Source organism: Heloderma suspectum, chromosome 3 (genome assembly GCF_057233095.1).
Source record: "Heloderma suspectum isolate Gila_16-S chromosome 3, 16-S_ref, whole genome shotgun sequence".
NCBI lineage: Eukaryota > Metazoa > Chordata > Lepidosauria > Squamata > Helodermatidae > Heloderma > Heloderma suspectum.
Window position 1 is genome coordinate 83753122 of NC_139460.1, and position 24080 is coordinate 83777201.

Genomic DNA, 24080 nt, shown 5'->3' on the forward strand with positions numbered 1-24080 from the left:
TTGTTCTCAGAAGCTAATGAACTGAAGGCATGTACACAATCAGAGGGAGAAATGGTTTAGTTAAGAATGTTCTTGTATTAAGACTTAATACACGCTCGTAGCACACTAATGGTATCGCATTGCTCAATCTATTTAAAAAGCTAGATAAAACTCTCAAATGCATATCTGTATGAAACAATTTAGCAATGTTGAGATGAAGTAAGTTCTCTGGGCAAGGTGACAGCGCTGTATGCCATACAATGGAAAGCCCATTATAACATCCCTATAGGCATGGAACATGAAGAGAAGTGAACACAGAAAGTATCATGAACAAGAAACACATTGTACAAAAAGCTCACACAACAAAACACCACGCCACCATCGTACCACCAATGCAGGTGGTGCTGCAGTAGTCATCTTTTATAGGCACAGGTTGTTGGATACTAATGAGTTATTGGTGCACAAGGAAAATTGGAATAGTGCATTCTTCCACATTTTTTAAAAATACCTGTAGGTGTGCTTAATGTTTACAGCAGTGTTGGGGAGCCTCTGGCCCTCCAGATGTTGCTGGACTCCAACTCCCATCAGCCCCAGCCAGCATGGCCAATGGCCATGGATGATGTGAGCTGTAGTCCAACAACAGCTGAAGGGCCACATGTTCCCTACCCTGGTTTACAGATAAAGCCTGAATTCATATTGAGTGTGTGTTATTTGTCCACCAAATTTTAAACGCCTCTACATTTATTGCTAACATCCCAAAAAGTAAGCCTAGTAAAATAACTTCTGGGTAAAAGATAACAGAACTGATTTATGCAAGATAGTATTCCTGTTGTCAGATATGAAAAGGAAAAATGCCCTATGCACTTTCCAATCTTTCCTTCTCACAGCTGGAAGTGTGAGGTCCATAAATGCAGATTGTACAAGATATTTATCCAACAGGAATGAGAATGACCACAAGTCTTTTTCAGATACATGGGAGTACAGTTTTCACACAGGCTAAAATAACAGTGGTGGGAATACCGTTAAAACAGATAGTCCGAAGCTCCACTTTCTGGGCAAAAGAAACTGTAATGTGTTTATTAGTATTTATTAGTATTGATGGGTTTCAAATAAGATGCTTTTTAAATTTCCTACTGCTGCTGATTAGATTTAGCAAGAGAAGCTGTGTAAAAATTAGTATTGTAGCTGAACTGATTTCTCCCTAGAAAGATGCAAAGAAGTGAAAATGATTTACCTGAGAAGATGCTGCCTTGAAGAAAGTTAGTATTAACTTCCAGGTGAGAAGGTATCCTAAAATAAGACAAAACTCCTCACTCAATGGCTGAACAACTGCAAACTCTCCAGCTGGAATGCATTCTAGGATGTTTTCTAGTAAGTCTTCCTGAGTAGCAAGAACAGTCATAAGAGCTGCTGGTGGGGACCTAAAATGAAGGCAGGAAGGTGTTAATTTTTACACTCAGATCAGTTTCTATTGCACTGAGTATGTAAACACTGACTGGGTTCATACAACACGACAACCCGCCATGGTCAGCGAGCCATGGCAGGTTGTCATGTCATCCGGACCTGGGAGAGTGATTTTATCATAGGTTGCCAGGATCAACTACAGAGCTGCTTGGCAAACGCAGCAAAAACCCCCTGCGCCTCAGTCCATGGTATCGCCAGTGCCGCCTCCAGCTTGCCTTGCCAATGATTGCCCTTCCACCGATGCCAAAACAGCACTTTGGAAGGACCGTCATTTGTTCGCAACCTTTCTTCTCAGTGCCTGAAAAATGCACAAATGGGGTCATGCTTTTATTATTATTTTAGTTGGTCTTTGCAAGTACACACTTACAGCTGTCTGATATGTGGTCTTCCCTGGTCAATTTCCTTGTATGATTCAGCTGTCAAAGAGAGCTGCAAAGTAAAGTAGGTAACATACAAGGAAACTGACAAGGCAAGCCTGCATATAGGTTAATTTGCATATAGTTGCAAAGGTCCAGGGGAGAAATAGTAGTAAGACAAAGGAGGGACCCAGTAGCGTAATTCAGAAGCAGAAAATGGGAGAAAAAGGTGATGGAGTAAGTGAACCACAAGTGGGGGTGGGCAATATCTCCCCCTTGGCAATGTGATCCTCTCGAGAAATAATAAAATAAATAAGTAAATAATAGAAAATTAAAGGCATACCATGCACTTTTCCACAAGATTCCCATTGAAGAACCAGGGGTACTCTATATTGCTACTGAAGTTCACTATTATCATCTTTAAAACAACATAGTAAAAAGTTTGGCAAATGGTTGAAATACTTTAAATTCTACTAAGATACACAACACCATAATTCATCATAAAAATAAAATGAAACATACAATAATAGTTCCTCTTCTTCATCACCATAAGATTTGAGATCCTCATTGTCAAATTTAGGCAAATCAGACATTAACCTAGCATTGGAAGAAAGGAAAAAACAGTAAAAGAATGTATCCACATTTTTATGGCCCAATACTTATCAGATTCTGAAAAGTGAGCACATTGTTATGCATTCTAATTATCAATTTACAGAAGTGCATAACTACTTGGGGGGAAACTGGTGCCTCAGTCCTAAACATCTGTATTGGTGATTTGCAATAACGTAGTATTTTTTGTGATACTGAGCTTGCACTGCTGTCCCTCATCCTCAGCATTAGCACTAATATTTTTTTCACTAGGCACAGTATACAGCAAAGATAAACCCACAATAGCTCACAACATGGAGAGATGAAGGGGCAGAAAGAGAAACGACTCTCCATGCTTCCCTTTCCCCCTCTACTTCATGCCCACACCAATAGATCCCCCTACAACATAGGTGCAAAACCTCAGGCCCAGGGCAAAATCTGGCTCCTCTGAGGGCAAAATCTGGCCCTCCGGGTTCCCCATATGGCCACACCCTCTTTCCCTGCCCCCCCAGTCAAGTGGTTTCCTGGCTTTTGTGCAGTTTTTCCCCATTTTAAATGGCTGAAATGCCTCTCCTAAGGCTAAGTTACCAGCAACATGAGCTGTAAGCTAAAATATGCTGGTATTTTTGGTCCTGCCCATTTTACCTTTAGCCCCACCCACCACTGGCATGCAGCCCCCAAACACTTCTCTGAGATGGAATTCAACCCTCTGGCTGAAAAAAGTTAAACTCTGCCACCCTACAAGCTGCCTCTATGGAGCGAATTAGTAGAGGGATCAAACAGGTGCCCACAAGACAACAGTACAATAGTCACCAGTCCCTCTGAGAGGAGGCACACAACAGGAGCTATTGCACAAGCCTTCTTCAACCCAGGAATTTCCTGATTACATGGGCTTGAGAAAGAAAAAGCAGCCAGTCACTGTGTCTTCCATTCCCAAAGCAGGAACAGAACTCTGAGGTCGGAGGTTCAGAAAGCTGAGTACTCAGGCTTGGTCAGGTTGACCAAGATTGCTACTAGTATATAGGTAATATATCACGTTTGTGCGTTAGGCTGAACAGTAGTACTCATTATGCTAATACATTCCCTGATCTTTTTTCCAAATACAACTTCTAAAGATAAAGTGAAAAATGATACAACAAGACACTGAACTGTGTTGAGAGGAGAAGACAGAATAACTTACTTATTTAACATGTGGTATACTGTGATTTGAACAGGTCTAGATCTGAAGAGAAGTAGTGGAGAAAATGTATTTAACAAGGTCTGTAGTTTATTAGGGAGATTTGTCTTCTGGCAAGCAACAAATTTGGCAGGAAGTTTATGGTTCAATAACTGATCCTTTGATATGTACGTTAAAGCTTTACCCAAAGATTTCAACATGGAGCTCTGGAATGATGTTTCCAGTACATCTTTTTCTTTTCCTGTTCAGAGGAAGCGTACAAGACAAATCACATTTTTAATTCAGTTTAGCAAATTTACAACAGAGTTTATAGAACTATTATTTCCACCTAGAAAAATCCTTCCAAAATGTTACACAGAAATATGATATCTTTAAATACTAGATTTCCATGCTTTTTTCAATGGATTGCAAAAAGTGAAGTATTTCTAGAACACTGCTAAATTCTAATCTCTTCTCAGCTGGCTCAAATGCCTAACCAGGTGAGGGGATGACTAGAATGTGTGATAATACATTAAGCAAACAAGTATGGAAGTGGATGAATTTTTACTGTATTATAGTCAATTAATTTTTATTACGTTTCAAAGCATCTGTTGAGTCTGCTTGGTCATACCTTTAACAGACTGTGAAAGGACAGTCGGGGTGTATTATTCAGTAGCGACAGCTCTTAGATACTTCAGGCCATACAGAACTGAACTATGAAGATTCTATGTTCTTAGGACTTTTAGATCAAACTGCAACCTTAAGAGGCAATGGAGCAGAGCTGAAAATGCATTAGAAGGATATACTCCCCAGTACCTTTTTTCAAAACTTGCAGTCATAAGACAACAAGATTTTATTTAGCCAGGGAAGTGCAGTGATGAAGTTGACATTCTGTTTAGACAGGGGAGAGGCTGCACATACTGTCACTATGAGCTGTGAATGGGGGAGTGTAAAGTATGAAGGGAAAGGAATGCCATGACAGAGTGTGCAGAAGGCTTCCCATGTCGTACTGTGCATCACCCTGGAAACTTTGATTATAGCTTATATTTGTGTCTCATCCCTTGCAGTTTAAGTCTTATTAAAAGAATCTTCACCTATAAAATAACATGCCAAAGTATTTGTCAGTTATTATTCCATACTGCATCCGTCAGACTGCAACGCTATACTCAATGGGCCTTATTTCTGAATAGGCACGTACAAGAATGCAATGGCAGTATACTTCTCATTTGCCACAAACTTACTTGTGACTTTTACCAACAAAGGTAAAAGTAAACTATGAATGCCTTCAGAAAAGAAGTCCTGCCATTCAGTTATGAGGTTTGCTGGAAGTTTTTCAATGATTTCTGGAGTTGCTGCTTGGAAATAAGCACTCAAGGCAGCACTCAGGTCACAGCTGACACAGGCAAACACTTGCACCAACACAACAGGAAAGACTGCTTGGCTGTCACTTGTTGTCTGCAAGAAAAGAAGACAAAGAGAAGCTTTTATTCTTTTCCAGTTTTGGAATTTCAATGCCATGTGACACCTATTCAGATAACAATTTTTATTTCAGTCATAAGTTATACATAGACATGGTTCGCACAACACAGCTGGGTCATCATTTAACCCACGATGAGCCACAATGCGTTCCAAGCATCTGCAGCTACCATTTTTAATATGCAACCTCCGATTGAGATTATTAGGGGTTGTGTGTCATGCAAATCTAGCCATTGTGGGTTATTTGAGGGTTAAACAACCCTCAATTAGTAGTAGGGTCATGTGAGGGTTGTTTAACCCTCAAATAACTCAGAATGGCCACGTTTGCATGACTTGGCGCAACCCTCAATTGGGGGTTGCATACTCAAAATGGCGGCCGCATGCAACCGAGATAAGCTGCCTGTGTTGTGCAAACTGGCACACATTCTTAATTTACTATAATTAAGCCTTCAATAACAAATCAAAGCATGTGCCCCAAGAGCAGGTTCTAATTGTCAATAGACAACTTCCTCTTTTTCCTCTTTAAACATACTGTATCTCTTACCCTTATTTTAATTATACTTCTCCCATATTTTTATCCATAATTCTTTGTGTACGGGGCCAGGCACAACACTAATCTGTTATGGTCCTGTAGATTTTGATAAAATACAATGTCAGTTATTTCTGCAGAGTTATGCTGTAATGTAGAAGAACTGGTAAGCCAGACTAATTTGCGTTCAGATCATCTTAAGTGTTCTGAAAATTTTGCTCCATAAAAACTGAAAATATTTAATATAGCCAGTAATAATGAATAATTATCTAACAGTCTTACTTACGCTTACATGATAGGCTGTTGCAGCATATTTTAGATTTACAAAAGGCAAGAAGTGCCACCCAGTGGATTAAAAAAGAAAAATATAGCAAACGCTATTTTACACAGAGGTCATATCATTCTCTGTGTTTATACATACTTACTTCTAACCATGCCAGCATGGAACACATGACAAAATCCCACTCACTCTCCAGCAAAGAGGAAGGATTATTCAGCAACAGAGAAACAAAACGGATCATCTCTATATTGAAACCAAGCAACTGTGGGTTTCCTTCTTGTAGATTGCTGGGGGGAAATTGAGAAAAGGTTAGCTTCTTTTTAAGAAAATAAATATATAATTTCATACTAACATCTGTATCACTACAAAAAGAGGAACCACCTTTTTTCTGCAGATAAGAATTCATTACAAACTAGAAACATTAAGGCAGAAAGTACAGGGCAAATTAACATGCAAACAAAAAACAAAATATTACTGTGTATAGATCCTTTGTCTTATTAACTTTATTGAACTATCCCTAAGTAATAATAACCAACATTTTCGAGGGGCACAGCTAGTTAATTGTGAAAGTCTATATTCCTATACTGAAAATCCTAGCACTTGAAAAACAGGGCTGCAATGTTTATTCAATTAAGGCACAATTTTATGCATGTTTAGACAGAAAAAAGTCCTACAACTCCCAGTATTCCCCAACCAGCCATGCTGTCTAAACATACATAGGATTGCATTCTTAATTGGTTAGAATAAGACATTTTAAAACCTTAAGGGAGCAATCCTATGGCCCTAGTCAACGGCTAGACAGCCAAAGGATATGTGGTTTTCTGGGAACCAACCTCACAGCCCGTCCTCCGAGGTCAGTTCCTGGAGAACAGACCTTCTTCCCCTTCCGCGCTGCCTCACAGGCAGCATGGAACAGCCCTGTGCGCTGCACTCAGAACAGGAGTGCGGAGCAGCCAAAACGGGGAGTTCCAGGGGGCATTCCCAGGTGGGGAAGGCAGAAATGCCAATACGACACATCCTATGTGTCATCCGGCAGCCTCCTCCCCCACTTGGCCTTCCCGCAGCTAGACAGCCAAAATCTAGCCGCAAATGCAGGGCAGAAGAAGTGCGGAGGGAACGATCCCCTTCGTGCTTCTCCTGCCCTGCATTGCATAGGTGGTCGCCGCCATGTTTGGAGGCGGCCACCTATCCCCATAGGATTGCGCCCTAAATAGACTAAAGAGGTGTCCCCAATTAATTGGGTAACATATTTATTTAAAGAAATTCTTTTTTAATATTACTCATAAAGATTGTGGATAACAAGCACCATCTTAAGAGGCATTCTCCTTGCTCTCACATACAGAATGAAAATATTTTCTAAGATAATGCCTACTATGCCCTATGTGTATTATCTAAGAAAAGAAGGAAATATGATCCTTGCTTCAGAAATATTTTTACCTTTACACAAATGTAAACTTGATTGTCTAAAACACATATGAAACCCTATTTAATTGGCTTGCAGTCCTATTATAAATATTACTAGTTGAAACATTCAGCATAGCCCAGTCATTAAAATATTATAGCAAAATTACTCACCAGCTGAAAAGAAAGCTGTTCTCATAGTCATTTCGCCAGGATATTATGATTTTTAATATTCCAGGCATTAGTTCTCCATAATCAATGCTTTCCCAATTCAAGCAGGAATTTAAAATAGTAAGATATCCAAAAGCTCCTAAAACAAAGTCAAATACCAGGTTAAAAAGGCCACGTTAAATGTCTTGGAACATAAGAAAAGCAATAAAATAAAAGCAGGGACAATATCAGATTTTTAAAAGTCACCAATCTTCCCATCTTTGCTTTCTAGATTTTTGGTGGAACAAGGGTGTTCTACAAACTCTCGATACAAATCTATGCAGCAGCAGCTTCATTTTAGAATCCTGCAATTTTCAATCTATGTCTTAAGCATCATGGTTGCAGGGGTAAATTTGAAAATGTGATGGGACTAGATAATCAGAAACAAAGAGACAAATAAAAAGAAGATGCTTAATATGTTTTTCCAAGTATCATGTTTTTCACATTGACTGGTTCAATTTCTGAATTCACCAAGTTAGTGAAACATGTCTTTCAGTGCTAGTTCGCCAGCTGCCATATAAAGGTATAAATTATGGAGAAAGGCTGGCTCTAGAGAGGAAGTGGGTGATGTCTCCAGTCCAACCCCTTGGCCAAGTCCTCCTTTTATAAAAAGAGCCTGCATCCTAGGAGACAAAGAAGGGAGAACCCCAACCTTCAGTGTCACTGTCCAGTGGTCTAGACAAGTAGGAAGAAGGTATTTTATTGTATCTTGTCCTTCCTCCAAGACATTCAAAGCAATGTAGATGACTCCACCCTTCACTTGTCTCTTTACAAGCCTGTGAGGTAAATTAAGCTGAGAAATAGTGGCTGACCCAAGGTCACTCAGAGAGCTTCATGGCCAAGTGGGGATTTAAACTGAATCTCCTCTGTCCTAGTCCAAACCACAAAGTCCAGTGCACTAACCACTATACCTCATTAGTATAAATTCTGCATATTGACCTGTACCCAAAAGATGCATGAGCAGAAAAACATTTTTGCTTGTGCAAGGTGCCCTCCTCCCATTTTTGCCAAAGCCCCTTCTCCAGTGCTTTATAGAAAGCTGCTCCTGAGAGTTGGGGGATGTGAGAGTGTTTATAGAAAGCTGCTCCTGAGAGTTGCGAGAACAGCACAGAATGCAAGGGGGGGGGACTGTGGTGGGTAGGGGGATTGGTGAAAATCACCCCCCCTTTCACAAGAGAAGTATTTTATACTCACGTATGGCACCTTTGAATTCAAGTCATGATGTGCTACTAAATCTGCAAATAAGCAATTACCTTTCTACTACCTTTATATGGTTCAACAATGGCCTCTAGTGCAGCCTTCCCCAACCTGGTACCCTCCAGAAGTTCTGGATTTCAATTCCCACCAGCCCTAGCCAACATGGCTAATGGTCAAGAATTCTGGGAGTTGTAGTCAAAAACATCTGGAGAGCACCAGGTTGGGGAAGGCTACTCTAGTGCATAACAAGTTACCTGTCTTTAGTGTGTCCAAACCTTTTCTCTACTTTCAGGAATGGTGCTTCTCATCTTTTGACTAACTACTGTCCTGTCCTCCCTGACATTCCTAAGGGATATTGAGAGATAAAAGCAAAAACCTTCCAAAGTTGTTATACTCAACTGTTCAAAAAATAGGACTGGCCTAAGATTTCTAAGCCTAATTGTTAAATGTCCTTTTTTATTTAACAAACTCTTCTACAAGGAAGTTAAATTTACCTTATTTATCTGGCAGGTTCTCTTGCAATATAGGTGATAATATGCCTTTAGAATGATGCACTTAAGTGAAATCAAGAATACACTGGACAGAACTAATGGCTCTTCAAAAGTTTTTTTTTTACTGTCATGAATGGTGGTAGTAATTCTCAATGGCAAATGAAGATCTCATTAAATGTGTGCATGGAAAATCCTACCTCTTACAAGTTATTGTAGCACTGAAGATAATATTTAAGACACTAACCATCAGTACTGAAGAGTTCGGTTTCATTGCATGTCATTAGTTTAGCAGTACACTGAATGACAAGCTCTTCCTTATCTTCCTCAAGTAAAAATGGAGACAGATTCTGAAGTGTGTGCAAGTTGCCTTCTGTTAATGGAAAAAACCTGTCCATGGAAATGAGACATCAAGAGAGAATTTGGGAATCAATGCGATGTCCACAACTCATACAATGCAAAGTAATGCTGGAACCGAGAGAGATAATTTCATTTGATGCTTTTGTTGCAAAACTTTATGAAGAACAGGACTCGCCTACACACAAACAAGACACTGAATGGGCAAAGCCTTTGTTTGAAACAGACAAGAATCTAGAGCACAAAGATTAAAAATCATATAGGGAGGAAGGACAAAGGCACGTTAGGAACGTTAGGATGTTTTCCAGCAAAGGACATTCTCACAGTTTTTGTGCAATGCAATCACAATCCTACCTCCATTTCATTTATGATTCAACCTTCCACCCCATACACATATTTGACCTATTCCTAGTAAGGTTACTTTATTTCAACAAAACCTATTCAGCAATAACGGTGTTTTAGATCTAGGTTTGTACCAACATCAGGTGCATTGCAGTATCATTACTATCCTGTACTCATATGACAGATGTACTTCTCCTGGAGAGGGGGGAGATCTATATTATATTGTGGCTCCAATTTGTGCGGTGACATGATTGCTAAAATGCAGTTTTGTCTCTGCCATCTGATTTGGGACTATAGTGGTGCTGGCCACATCATCCCACAATATAAGACAATCAGTGTGGTCCCTTCTTCCCATTTCCTCCTTAATCGATGTGGCAGTAGTAGGTGCAATCACAGTCTAAGAAGTACTAGCCTACTATCATACCTTTCTGTTGTACTGAAAAGTGCTTTTATTTTGCAAGATGCAATATTCTCTGTATCTATCAATTTAGCCATGGTTAAGGCCCAAAGTCGTCCATTCTCTTTCGATCTATGAAAATATAAGAATGTTTCTGTGATTAATCTAGTTTATTTAAAGGAAAAAAACACATTTCTATTTATTCTCAGTGTGAACAATTCACTAGCAGACAACCTTAAGATTCAGGAGTTAAGTGATACCCAAACACAAAAAATTGGGACGTTTGATGCTTTTTAAGGAAAGCTATTTGAGAAGTAACTGTATTTTTCCCCCAAATACACATACTTACCTACTGAATAATGTTTCTAAGAGGCAGGGGATATTACTATATGTATGTAATTTTTCACATGAAATATTCATTACTTCAAGGAGATGAAGAAATTCAAGAAGCAGGCAAGGTGGGTTGGCTAGTTCTTCAATCCACTGTAAGGCATACAGCTGTTCTGTAACTAAAAAAAACCCAGAAGAGTATCCAATCAGCATAATCCATCATGTGCATTCCTTGTCAAACGTTGGTAAAGTTTATTAAATGTGCAATCCAAAATCTAAAATGTATACATTAATGATCACAAGGGGAAACTGGCAAAGAGTCAACCCATGGGCTGTTGTGGGGTTATTGGAAGGTTGTTTCCCCCTCCAACAAGCCATGCCACCTGGGTTCGGATGACACAACACGCTGCATCCAGGCAATAATTATGGAAATCATGCCCCGCATGCGCCATGATTTAAATGAGCCACCGTGGCTTAAATAAGCTACAGTGGCTTATTCTGATTGTGTAAACCAGGTCATTATTTTTATATAGCACTATAATATGTATGACACTTTGCATTCCTGCTGTGATTTCATAACTCTGCTATAATCTTATTTTATGGGTGGAGAACTGAAGCTGAGAGATAGTGACAGGCCTCTGCCCCTTAGTTCTAACTCCAGCGCTCTATTTACTGGACCTCACTGGGCTGCCCTGGGCAAGAGCTTCTTACTCATACGGGAACTTTAAAGAAACAGAAAGCTTACACACACACATGCACACTCTATTTCCCATTCATTTCAGTAGAAGAGTCACCTCTGGGTACTCGAAGTATCCCTTTGCCCTGTCACTGAAATGAATAGGAAACCCTGTGCATGCAGGAGTTGTGCATGGGCAGAACAAACACAGAGCTTTGTCTCAGGGCCACATCTTTAACAAACATGGCTATGCAGTAAATCACAGTGTAAGTCATAACACAGAAAAGAGACACAAATGGCACTTGATTATAATCGTAATACATCCTTACCAACTCATAATTTTTGAAATATCAATTCTCTTATTTAATTTATATAAAATGTTTATAAGCCACATTTCTGCTTGACAACAGGACTCGAGAGTGGCTGATAATGAAAGAAAATTAAATAAGATGTAGTAAGATGTTTAAAAAAGTTTGAGTTTTGTAAATGTATTTGCCACTTACTGATATTTTCAAATTTGCTTCTTTCCACTTCGTGGTTTTCAAAAACCACTCCTTTTCCCAGTATCAATAGTGCCATTCTACTTAAAAGAGCTGCAGTACACAGGTGGCTTGGAAGTTTAGTCATGACACAAGGCTTCCGATCTGTTCCAGATATCTCACAGTTCATACTCAGTCTTCCTTCCAAAAGTGGTTTCCTTAACCACTGTAACAATACATAAGAAAAAAAAAATTAAACAAGTTTTCTATGGGGTTGTACAAGATCTTAAATATTTCATTGTTGTTGTTGTTCAGTCGTTCAGTCATGTCCAACTCTTCGTGACCCCATGGACCATAGCATGCCAGGCTTTCCTGTCCTGCGCTCTCTCCCGGAGTGTGCTCAAGTTCATATTCATTGCATCGGTGATGCTATCTAGCCATCTCATCCTCTGTCGTCCCCTTCTCCTTTTGCCTTCAGTCTTTCCCAGCATCAGGGTCTTTTCCAGAGAGTTTTCTCTTCGCATTAGGTGGCCAAAATATTTGAGCTTCAGCTTCAGTATCTGCCCTTCCAATGAGCACTCAGGGTTGATTTCCTTTAGGATGGACTGATTTGACCTCCTTGCAGTCCAGGGGACTCGTAAGAGTCTTCTCCAGCACCACAGTGGTGCTTCTCCAGCACCCCAATATTTCATTACCATTCACATAATAGGAATATCACATACACATCTGAATAACTAACTGTAGTTCAAACCAGCACATGAAACCCTCCTGAGAGGATCGCCTGGCACCTTTGCTGAGCTCTTTTTGGCACCAGGTAAAGACCTTATTTTCCCAAGTATTTTAGCCTTTAGTTTCTGTCATTTTAAATCTGTTACTGTATTTTAAATCTTTGTACTACTGCTAGGTTTTATTTGGTTATTATTTTTATTTTATAAATAAAAGTAGTTTTAAACGTTTATGTTGTATTTTATCATGTTGTATTTTATGGTTTTAATGGTTGTGAACCGCCCAGAGAGCTTCAGCTATTGAGTGGTATAGAAATGTAATAGATAAAGACATACATACATACATAAAATGCCAAGCGACACATTTATGTTACATATGGAACTTGTTGGCCTGCTCATTCATATTATATTATACTGTAAGCCCTTGCTACAACAAGACTTTACACAGAGAGCACTTTAGCCTCATGTTTGCAGCACCAACATCATAAGGCGTGAATTGGTCCTGAGAGGTTAACTTACAAGTAATCCCATAACCTTTAATGGGACTACATTAAGTACATAAATGAACTTGGGAAACAACAGTCTAAAATACTGTAGTCAAGAAAAAAAGTACCTCAATTTCATTTTGGGCATTTGATGGTACTTTATAGATTCACAATTTTCTCAGCCAGTTCAGTTTCTTCTTTTCGAAAAGGCATTTACAGAACACACACATAAACAGACACATAGGATGTAAGTAAGTCTATTACAAAATGGCTTTATAAGACCAGTGTCTACTTAAAACTGATAGTAGTTTGATCCTAACTTTTTACTCCATCAAGGGAAGGACATTCCATTCAAGGAGGAAATCTTTCCATGGGTGCAACTCTCTTTCCATTAATGGAGTAATTAGTTAGCATTCAAGTCATTCACTATCTAAAACTAGCATATTTAAAATACCCTTCAGATAAATATGTAAAGTTAAATTATTAAAATGTGTATCTTATATTGGCAAAAACTGCTGTGTTTACATCTCGTACTGGTTTTACTTCTTGGACCAATCTACTACAGAATTCCTCAAATGCAGGAACCTAGGTAGGCAAATACTAACAATTACTATTCATTGTGCAATGACTTTCTAGAAAGTTATATACCTCACTGGATAGAGATTCCCGCATCTTTTCCCATTCCAACTTGCTTGGAGTGAGCCACTCAATATAGTCTTTCAGAATATAAGCAGAAACTTCATCAGCTTCCAGCAGTTTAGTCAATAAGTCACTGACTGTAGAGACCAAAACCTGTAAACTGAGAAGAAATCAATATTTTACTTGAAGAATAGGACACACAAAAAATCAAGTAATAGCAAAATACCACACTTAATATTTGTCCACACAAGGATGTATTGATGATTCTTGCATTTTCAGACTCACACATAGTTTAAAACACAACGAGAATGAGCAACAGGCTCAGGCGCTCCCCCTCTCCCCTCTTTTCCTCCAGCACAGCTGTGAGGAGTCTGGAAGATTCCACTTCCATTTTTTATTACAGAATTACATCAGGTGGTAGCAGAGGAAGAAAGCAAAGCAGGGTGACCTGCTAAGGAGCAATCATCATTAGGATTCTCCCTCCTCTAACTGTCACCTAGCAGCAGCTATTACACTGGGCTGCAGCACTGCATTGCGTTGGGCTGCAGCAGAGGAAGTGAAGGAAGGAAGGCCACCATCAGCTCTGCTGAGAAGTCATCTTCATCAGACTCCTCCCTCCTCCAACAGCAGCCATTATGTCAACCACAAAAGGACTTCCACTGGCTGCTGAAGGAGCAGGAGGGGAAAGATTGTTTATTTGCCATCATCACCCTGGGTTTCCCAACTGCCACTGCCATGGCAGGGACAGCAGAACCACCAGCTGTCCACCATCTTCAGGCCACTGAATCTGGATTCAGCGTTGGTGGCTAGAACAACTGCCAGACACCAGGAAGCACTGCAGCAGTCAGTCCATCAGGGAAGCCAGGGGAAGGATTATTATTGCCATCATCATCCACCCTGGGCTTCCTGGGTGCTGCCGTGGTGAAGATCAGCAGTCGTTCAGCAGTTTCTACCAGCCAAGAGAAGACCTCTGGGATGCCTGTAATTGTATTTTCATGTGTTTATAATCTTGTAAGCTGCCTGTGAGGGCAGCATGTCCTATAGAGCAGGTTAAAATTCTTTTTTTTTAAATAGATCAACCACAATTTAGCATATTGTCTGAATCCTAAGCTGTGGTTAACTGAATCAAGTCATTTTCCTAAACTATATTTTGAACCTGGCTTGTTTCAACTCACCATAGTTCAGATTAACCAGAGAGCATCCAGGGACTCTTTTTTTGGGGGAGGGGGGAGGCAGATAAGGAAAAAAAAACAAAAGACTACACCATGGTTTGCATCTACATGGGGAAGACAAATCAGTGTGATGGTTTGAGAGCCACTGAGATGTAGCGGTTAGATTGGAGACTCGGGATCAAACCCCCACTCAGCCATGAAGCTCACCAAGTGATTGTGGGCCAGTCATTATCTCTTGGCATAACCTACGTTAGAGGGCTGTGAGAATAAAGGGGAGTTGGATCATGTATACCATTTTGAGCTCCTTGGGAGAAGGGCAGGATAACAAAGTAATAAATAAATGTTTGGCTTCTAAACAATGGTTAGCACAGATCATAGCTGGTGTGTCATCTAACTGAGCCAATGTCACCTATCCCTTAATCATGGCAAAGAACTGAGAATGAACTGTAGGATCAAGGGCGCTCTCTCTCTCTCTCTCTCCATCCCCTTCTCAAGCACAGTTTCTTTACACCTAACCATGGTCAACAGTTATGCAAGCATGGGCTTTCATAACTATTAGGGTTAGGCTTTTAAATCAGTTTCAAATCTTGATTGCAAAACCTGGATAGAAGATGGAACTCTGGTTACAGGACAGATATGTTAAATCTGTACTAGCCAAAGCGAACAAATTGTGTGGTACAGTAAATAGATACCTTTTAACATCCAACACCGAAGACTGAAGCTGGTTCTTGACCCAGAATGCAGACCTCTGCAAGAAGGTGCTCTCTTTATGCTTATCACTAAGCTGATGCACAAGTGAAGTTAAACCACACAGCCAAGTGTGCTTCAGCTTATTTACAAGGAAATCTACATCAATGAAAAAAAATGGTCCACCATGTTATCTACTGAACATATGGCAAACGTTAATCACATTGACCAGTCTGAAAGTTGAAAAATAAGGCTCCTGTCCTTGAGAGTTACTTATGAAAGAGGGTTATCTTGTTCTTAATTCACAACCAATTTTAATATAAATAAGTTCATTATTAAATACTACGTCAGAAAAATTATTATGCATTCAGTTACAGAAATTAATTCTGTAATTACTCTGTAACCTGGTAATTATCCATTTTGCCATGACATAATTCAGTGATATACAAAAGGATGGTAGGTTTCCAATGTTTTTGAAGTGGCATAGCATATTTATTCTTATCCTGCTTCAAAATTTAATGCTCTGCAATGATTAATGATTAGAGAGACTATGATCATTAGAGACTCTCTAACGATTAGAGACACTAATCAGTTGAATAAATAAATATAAATAAGTTGCAGTACATACAGTTATAGCATTAAGGGATAAAAACATATGGAATAATCAATATGTGGTTGGTCTGGCTAAAATCAGATATATGATTGGCCTGGCTAATCTGGCCCACAGGACACCCCAATCTGGCCTGCACCGCCTCTTGGGATTTAGGCTCTAAGCCCCACCCTCTGGAGGAAACCCCTCAGAGGGCATGCCCACTGCTATCTCTGAACAGAGATTGGAGATCAGCAGGAATTCCTCTGCTGGTGTCCAGCAGTGGCATCCCCACTGTTATCTCCGATTGGAGATAACGATTGGAGATAACAGGGGAGATGCCCAGCACAGGGCTTAGAAGTAGAGCCAGCGCTCTTCCCCCCACCTTTCATCCCCGTTGCTGTTTCCAAACTCGGAGGTAGCAGTAGGGGTGAGAGCTGGTGGGGTTGGGACTCTCCTGCATGAGGAGAAGGCCTACTGCTCATCCCAACCCCTGCCACCAATGAAGAGGGGTGGTGGTGCTACACCTCCTGATGTCATCCAGCATGCACGGTGTGAGGACAATCCACCCCTCCACCCCCAAACAGTTCTGTACCCTTGGGATAAATTATATTTATTACCTGACAAACGTGTTGAATCCTGGCTCTGTGCACACAACTGGAAAATGGTGAACAACAAATCTTCTGATGATGGCATCAACAAGCATCCTTTAACTGAGCTGAAAAAGTTAGAGGCTATGTCACAGATGAAAGACACCGAAGGTTCTGTATTGCCAGCTTCCGAAAGATTCTTAGCTTTAGACAGAGCTGCTTGAAGTTTATCAATAATCCTTTTAACATAAACTTCACCAATCAAGGACTCTATTGATTAAAAAGAGACATGCTGTAAGTTATTCTCTCATCAATGTGTGCATTCTGCAATCATTCTGAGGTAACTGGACCCACAGCAATCAGGGACTCTTCCTTTTTAGTGATCTCGGGGAAGCTGTATTCCTGTCAGGGTGTCCCTGTTACCTACTGAATCCTCCAGTAGCCAGAATCAACACTCAGACAAAAGGGCTGCTTTCCAAGGTTTTAATTCCATTCACCCTAATGAAGCATACAGATGCTAATTGCCTGAGACTCACAGGAACTACAAAGGAACAGCCATCTAGGGGTTTCTAAGGGTTAGGACGTCAGCGGATCTCCGTTTGGGAAAAATGCGGCAGCTCTCTGAACTTAAGGAGTGTGAGGGGAAGATCTCCCCTGCTCCTGTGGGGCCTCAGGGCGCAGCTGTTGACGTCGAGCCAATCAGGCTGAGCGCCTAAGCTCGGCTCCTGCAAGCTCTCGCTTGTGCCTGCGCCTCGCATCTAAAAGCTCAAGTTGTCCCTCCCTTTCCATGCCTGGGTCACTTTCTCTCCCAGGGGTGTGAGTGGGGGGGGGGCTCCCCCTCCAGCTGTGCCTCTGAAGTCTGAGAGAGTTCCTCTCCCATGAATTGTATCTCCTCCTCAGAATCAGAGCTGCCTTGTGACTCTATGGGCTCAGATACAACCCTGACAATTCCATACCCTGGAAATCCTATTAATTGGCATATTATCAAGGACAAATGCAATATTATATTGAGCAACTTACTGATACCAGTGTCTCACATTTCCCACCCATGGCAGGCTAGTCCTCTACTTCTTCCACATGAACTTGATTATTCCTCAGGAAAGCCAAAGTTACCTACCATTTTTAATCAGCTGAGATAATACCAAGCTTAGTAGTGTCCATCTTTCCGAATGAAAGGATTCTTCTGAAGCTACTGTAGTTTTCAAGCTTGTGTTACACAGATCATCAGCCAGAGTTACAAGCTTCTCACCTAACACATCTCCTTTTAGCCAAGTAGAACTTAAGGAATGTTTCTCTGAGCTTGAACATGCCTAAATCATAAAAACATACTCACAGATTCTTTCAAAGTTTTTTAGAGTGGTCATTTACTTCCTTATTTAAATCTCCAAATACACTCAGTTGTTTATTATAAATATCTATATAAACATTAAGTGGGTATTGATTATGCTAATTTACACCAAGAGATGAATGGATTCCTTATTCACTTTCAAATTCTAGTATCAGGGGCTTGGATAACAGAGGTGGGAGAAGCACTGCATCCTTCGAGTTTACCTGCTTTTACCCAAGCTTCCAATGATGTTGGCATAATGCAACTTCATTGGAAGTGACCTCTTCAGGCCCACCATGAGCCACAGCACATAAGATGTGTCCCTTATGTCCCTAAATCTGGCTCAAAAGCTAAAAGTAAGAGGAATGGATCTTACCCAGAGGACTTTCCTCTACTTACTTGATCCATTTCCCTTCCACTTCAGTGCAAGATTCTCAGGAGATGAGCAGGTAAGAAATTATCAAGACGCATATATGTGGAAAAGGGACCAGTGTACTCCTATCTGCCTTTTTCTCCTTACTGAGTTTCTAAGCCATCTGCCTCCACTCATAATGGTGCAGGCAAAGCAACCACTTTAATTTGGCAACTGCCTATTCCACTGAGTAGGAGAAGCTGGTGATAAAATTCAGATCCTAGGGTGAGCGTTTTTGTTGTTGTATTTTAAAGTGACTCAACCACCCCACATGAATAATAATCTTCAGTTAGCTATAAAGCTAATAAACATAGGATGCAGCCCATTCAGGTCAATGCAACTTTTACAGTGCAATCCTATATATGTCTATGCAGAAGCCCCACCCAGTTCAATGGGAGTAACTCCCAAGTAATTATGTACAGTGGTGCAGCCTGTTAAGCACACTTAAATTTCTCTAGATGGCACCACTTACAAAAATTTTGAGTAGACACAGAAATACTTTGGGACAGAAACCATGAATACCAAGAGTTCTATTATGCTTCCCCCACATCCCAAGGAAGTGCTTTTTTTTGGTATCGTCACCACCAATGGGACAGGTATTTCTCCAAAAAATGAAATTTAAAAATGGCTGTTTTAATTTAGTGAAGATTACATCTTTTTCCAAAACAAACTCTCATAAGGTTGCTAAGCCTAACAATTTGTACCATTGCACACAAACAGCAGTTTCTTATTAATTTTGTTCCTGTATCCCTGCTCACACTTAAACTACAGGATTTTTAAGAAATGGAATTACAGACATTCACACGTTTCTAGAGCAAAACTGAGACGAAAATGTAAAAGTACACATACATTAGAGACTTGCCAGACTGCCGCCAGAACATTTAGATAAATACATAGGGGTGTATCCAATGGCGGCTTTGCCTTGGCAGAAAGTGCTTCCCCTCGCACAAGTCAGAGCACCTCATTTTCATTGATCCCCCCCCAACCCGCTTAAGCTTCCTATCCCTTCCTGAAAAGCTGCTCCTGAGGTTTGAGTGACCCTCCAGAAAAGAACAGAATATAGCACAGGGGCAGAATGGGGTGGAAAACAGGTGCCCCAACTTATGCAGCCATACTGAACTTGGCTGTGCGTGTGCAAGAGAAGGTCTGTGGGCAGATGGGGGAGGGGCAGCAGCTGGCTTTGTCCTGGGGTGTTGTTGCTGAGGGGGAAAGCTGAAAAGCCTGACCACTGAAGCAACGTTGTGCTTCTCTGGATCCAAACCTCCTCTGCATAAAAATGCACAAAAAATCATGAGCATACCTTTTGAATTATCTGAAGAATAATATTCCACTTCAGACCGATCTGGGGAAAGAAAAGAAAAGCTTCAATAGTGTGATGAGGAGAAACTTCCATGATCTCCCAGAACAGCTTAATATTTTATTCTTGCTTACACACACAAAGACTGCTGCTGTCTTTCTCTCCTGTGCATTTACCCAAATACAAATACATCTGCTGCAGGAGAAGCCCCTCTTCCTTTTGATCGGTATGACAGACTGGACTATTTCCTCATGAGAACTAGGCCCCATCTACAGGTGCCTTTTACTCCAGGGCAGCTGCAAGTTTAGGTCCCTCGGGTCAGATGACACAGTCACCACTTCGCAGCCATCCGTGATTTTCTCCCGGAAAATGTGGATTTCCAAGGAGGCGTTTTGCTGTGATGTTTTTCATTTGCTGCAGGTTTCCCTGCGGTTGCGAGTCATCTGTCCTTTCCCCAAACCAAGTTCGCATTTTGCAGTAGGTGTGTTGTGGGCATGCACAGTGCTTGTGTCACTCTGTGACGCCCCTTTACTCCCCCCATCCCTTTGCAGCTGTGCAGTTACGGAGGCACAGAGAGGCGTTTTCATTTATTTAATCACACTTTCACACATTTTTGAAGCTTTGTATCTTCGCAATGATTGCTTTTGGACTCAGTGCCCAAAGGCCGGGGGGGGGGGGGTCTTGGGGAAGGACCAACTTTGCTTCGGCACCCATTTCGGAGTGATGGGTAAGCACGTACCACTCACACTTGTGAATGCAAACCATCGTGAGAGTCTCAGGCTGGGGAACTTACAAACAGATGGCATGAAAATGACGGAGCACAGAACACCCACTTTTTACCTAAAAAGGGACGGAAGGACACAATAGAAACCCTAAAATACAAAACAGCCACTGAAGTGTCGCACCCCCATGCTCATGGGACTGCACAGCTGTGGATTTAAGTATAATGGCAAAAAAAAGGGCATGGCAGAGTCTGTTAGGGAAGCCCGCAGTAAATCGTGACTGTATCACAGCAGAAGCTAATTCGAAGCTGAAATGCTGCACAGTTACAACGAACTGAAGGGTGAAAGCAGTGCCATGTAGACGGGGCCCTAGTTTTATGACTACCAAACTGAGAGGCTCCGTTGTGAATGGATCTGCTTGTAGAAAGACCACCCTTTCCCTCTAGAAGTAGCCTCTTCCTTCATACCCTGTCACCTACAGAAGTGGTAGAAATGCAGGAAGGGCCTTCTAAATGGCAGAATCCAGACTTTGGAAGTCTTTGCCCCAGGAGACTCATCTGGCATCTTCCTTGCTGACCTTCTGAAATGAAGTGTAGACCATCAAAAGCTGTTGCAGATTTTGCTTTTGTGCATTATGCTGCTCTGGGTTTTTTATGGTATAGTTTTAACATTTGTTAATTTTATTTTGTTGGATTTTTAAAAACTGTTTTATTTTACTCTACTCTGAGGACACTTCTGGGTGTAAAAGCAGATTATACATTGCAATATGAAATGAATAACTCAGTGTGGTTAGCACTAGTTACTTTTAGAAAGCTAATAAAAAACCTATTTCTATGACTGTATTAATGATATTTTTATCCAACACTAATTCTAAATATTCAAAATATTTCATCCTCATTTAGAAGAAATTACCTAAAAGATGGAAACCATAGCCAACAACAAGTAAAACAACTGCCAATCCAAATTATTAAACTAAGCACAGTCCATAAAGTCAAAGCACACAGAATAGATTTTAGTTTGTTTTATAAAAAAAAAAACCTGTACCTTTGTTAAGTCATTGAGAATACTCTCTCTCTCTGTGGCACTGCTGCAGCAATGGAGAATGCTATACAAAATATCAACCAAGAAGTCCGTCTCTTTTCTCCAGTCTTCTTTTAGCCAATCTATTAGGTTTTCATACAGAAACTGGATAGATGGATTTTCATACTGAAGCTTTACAGCTTCCTGAATATTGCTCCTATCTTCCAACAACACTTGGAAAACTCTACTAGAAGCAAAGTTGCTGAGCAGAGCAGAGAGGAACTTTAAGTGCTGGTCAGACCTTTGTTCATTGGTATACACAATACTCAGTTCTGCAAGTTTACATACTAAATCTTCTAAAGGTTCATTCTGTAGAGACGAAAGATTTTGCCCATGAATCCCATGAATAAGAGTGCCAGGTTCATTGCTACTTCTCATATCGACACAGTTCTCACGTACAGTGTTGCTTTCAGCTTCACTGTCTTCTGCAAATCTGATTTTTACACCTTTTCTTTTGTTTGGCTTCATCTTGTTTTCTGGGTTCTGAAGGATTTGTAGCAAAGAGGACACAGCAACCAAAGATTTCTCATCTGCATCAATTACATCAACATGTCCCACGCATATATTTGAAAGGCCATCCCAAAAGTTCAACAACATTCTCTCAAAAGTGAAATCTGTTCCATCAGCACTTGACACTTCTGCTCTTGTTTTCCAAAAATTTAAAATGTCTGCTACCTCATAAAACAAAGGGCCATTTTGTAACCTGGACTCTTTAATCACTGTGTCAACGAGGGGAATTAACTATAAAAGAGAAAAACACATTAGTGTTAGTGCTAAGCTGAAAAAACTGGACATCTTTTCCAAATTCTTCCTGCCACTACGAAAAGTGCCCACCTTTTTGTTTGTTTTTTGTCTTTTTATATGTCCATGTTGCTGAAGCAGTCAACACTCTCTGACTTGTTGGGTTGCAGCAGCAGGCAATGAAATGGTCACAGCAAAACAAGACAGGAAATAGTGGCCTGGTTGCCTCAGCAACTGGGACATGTTTACTCCTGCCACATATCCAGACACCTACCCATGCACTTGGCTCCATTTGCCTCCCTGTAATGTCAACACATAGAGTATCTGTACACCAGCCTAAAATCCTGCATTTAAAATGGGGCTTTCTGCTTCCTTTTTAAATGCAGGATCACAATGACTCCCTTTTTCATGTGCTTCCTTTTCCTCCACCCCCTTCCCCCTCCTTCTCCCCATATCTGAGTCTTCCATTATCTTTCATTGCTCTCACTCCTCTTCTTGCTGCGTTTACTCTTTTCACGGAGGAAACTGAAGCAGAACACAATGGAGTAATTTGATAGCTCATTATCTGCGATGATTTAAAAACAGAACAAAGGGCATTTAGTGCAGGAGACGCCTAGAATGATCACGGCATCATGTAAAGAGCCCGCAAACGTCCATTAAAGAGCAATCTCAATCGCAGGATAAAAGCTCAGTGTGAAGGAGCCCATAGCCACATCTAATTGGCTGTGTGGCAGCATCCCATCAAGGGTGTAAACTTGAGGATTGCACAGTAAAGAGGAAAGAAACCCCAGCAACATTGACAGAGATAAATAGCTCTGAAATAGCAGCAGCAGTTTGGGGCTGTAAAAAGGCACAAAAACATACAAACATTCTGAGAAGAGAGAAGTTTTTTTCAGAGAACATCTCTGCTTCAAAAATCCATCTTTCACTCTGAAAATGTTCAGATGATGAACATTTAGTGCAGACCTAATTGGTTTATCTAACATGTTTGTCAAAGTCCTAGGAGGATTTTCAGCCATGTCTGTAAATGAGTTGCTGAAGGTGGCCTTTTTGGTTGTCGTTTCTTTCCTTTAAAAATCTGTGTAGAGAGCTTTTTTCACCCTGTTTTAAACATTAGTAAAATCATCAATCATCAATATTTTAAGATCCCCCATGACAAAATACCTGGTCATTTATAAGCATTTCTTGTATTTTAATTTGTTCTTCTCCTTCACCTATATTCTGTAGTACTGTAAATCGTAAACATTCCATAAATGCTGTTATGATTGCTGAACATTCTGAACAGCAAACCATAGCTCTTTCAGTCAACAACCTAAGCAAATGCAAAATTAAGAAACAGTACAAGGTCATTATTGATTTCATGTTCAAATGTAATTAAGTAACAGTGCAGTAAATGGTACCAACTAGGAAGTCAGTATCAGAAATAACAAAGAAGGCAAAAATGAATTCTGAAACATACAACACAAAGTAGAATTAGATTAGAACAAACAAAATAATAATTAAGAGCAAGATTTTAAAAACATTCACCACATTACTACCAATAGGTATATACATGACAGTATCCAGACCCTTCATGGATCACTGCCTTGTTGTGGCGAAGGGGCTTGCATAACTCAGTGAAGCCATAAGCTATGCCGTGCAGGGCCACCCAAGACAGACAGGTCATAGTGGAGAGTTCTGACAAAATGTGGTCCACTGGAGAAGGAAATGGCAACCCACTCCAGTATTCTTGCCAAAAAAAACCCATGGAAAGTATCACAAGGCTAAAAGATATGATGCCGGAAGATGAGCCCCTCAGGCCAGAAGGTGTCCAATATACTACTGGGGAAGAGCAGAGGGAATTTCCAAGTAGCGCCAGAAAGAGTGAAGCGGCTGGGCCAAAGCCGAAAGGACACTCAGCTGTGGATGT

The 24080-nt window shown here is 40.6% G+C and overlaps 1 protein-coding gene across 7 annotated transcripts in view; it reads right to left on the reverse strand.

The window, feature by feature from the left end:
- Positions 1-24080, reverse strand: part of LTN1 (listerin E3 ubiquitin protein ligase 1) — a 47470-nt gene that overhangs the window by 10924 nt on the left and 12466 nt on the right. For 5 of the 7 annotated variants that reach the window (XM_084843568.1, XM_084843567.1, XM_084843566.1 and 2 more), the window contains 17 exons: positions 23336-23483; positions 21395-22171; positions 19632-19673; positions 17710-17902; positions 16623-16862; positions 15419-15572; positions 13564-13714; positions 11730-11931; positions 10570-10729; positions 10248-10352; positions 9372-9514; positions 7404-7539; positions 5974-6115; positions 4785-4998; positions 3568-3805; positions 2322-2396; positions 1214-1400 (listed from right to left, as the gene is read on the reverse strand). In XM_084843568.1, the coding sequence (XP_084699694.1) occupies positions 1214-1400; positions 2322-2396; positions 3568-3805; positions 4785-4998; positions 5974-6115; positions 7404-7539; positions 9372-9514; positions 10248-10352; positions 10570-10729; positions 11730-11931; positions 13564-13714; positions 15419-15572; positions 16623-16862; positions 17710-17902; positions 19632-19673; positions 21395-22171; positions 23336-23483 (3307 nt within the window). Of the gene's footprint in view, positions 1-1213; positions 1401-1656; positions 1742-2126; positions 2218-2321; positions 2397-3567; positions 3806-4784; positions 4999-5973; positions 6116-7403; positions 7540-9371; positions 9515-10247; positions 10353-10569; positions 10730-11729; positions 11932-13563; positions 13715-15418; positions 15573-16622; positions 16863-17709; positions 17903-19631; positions 19674-21394; positions 22172-23335; positions 23484-24080 lie in introns of those variants that run through there. The other 2 variants (XM_084843571.1, XM_084843572.1) reach the window with 2 other exon arrangements.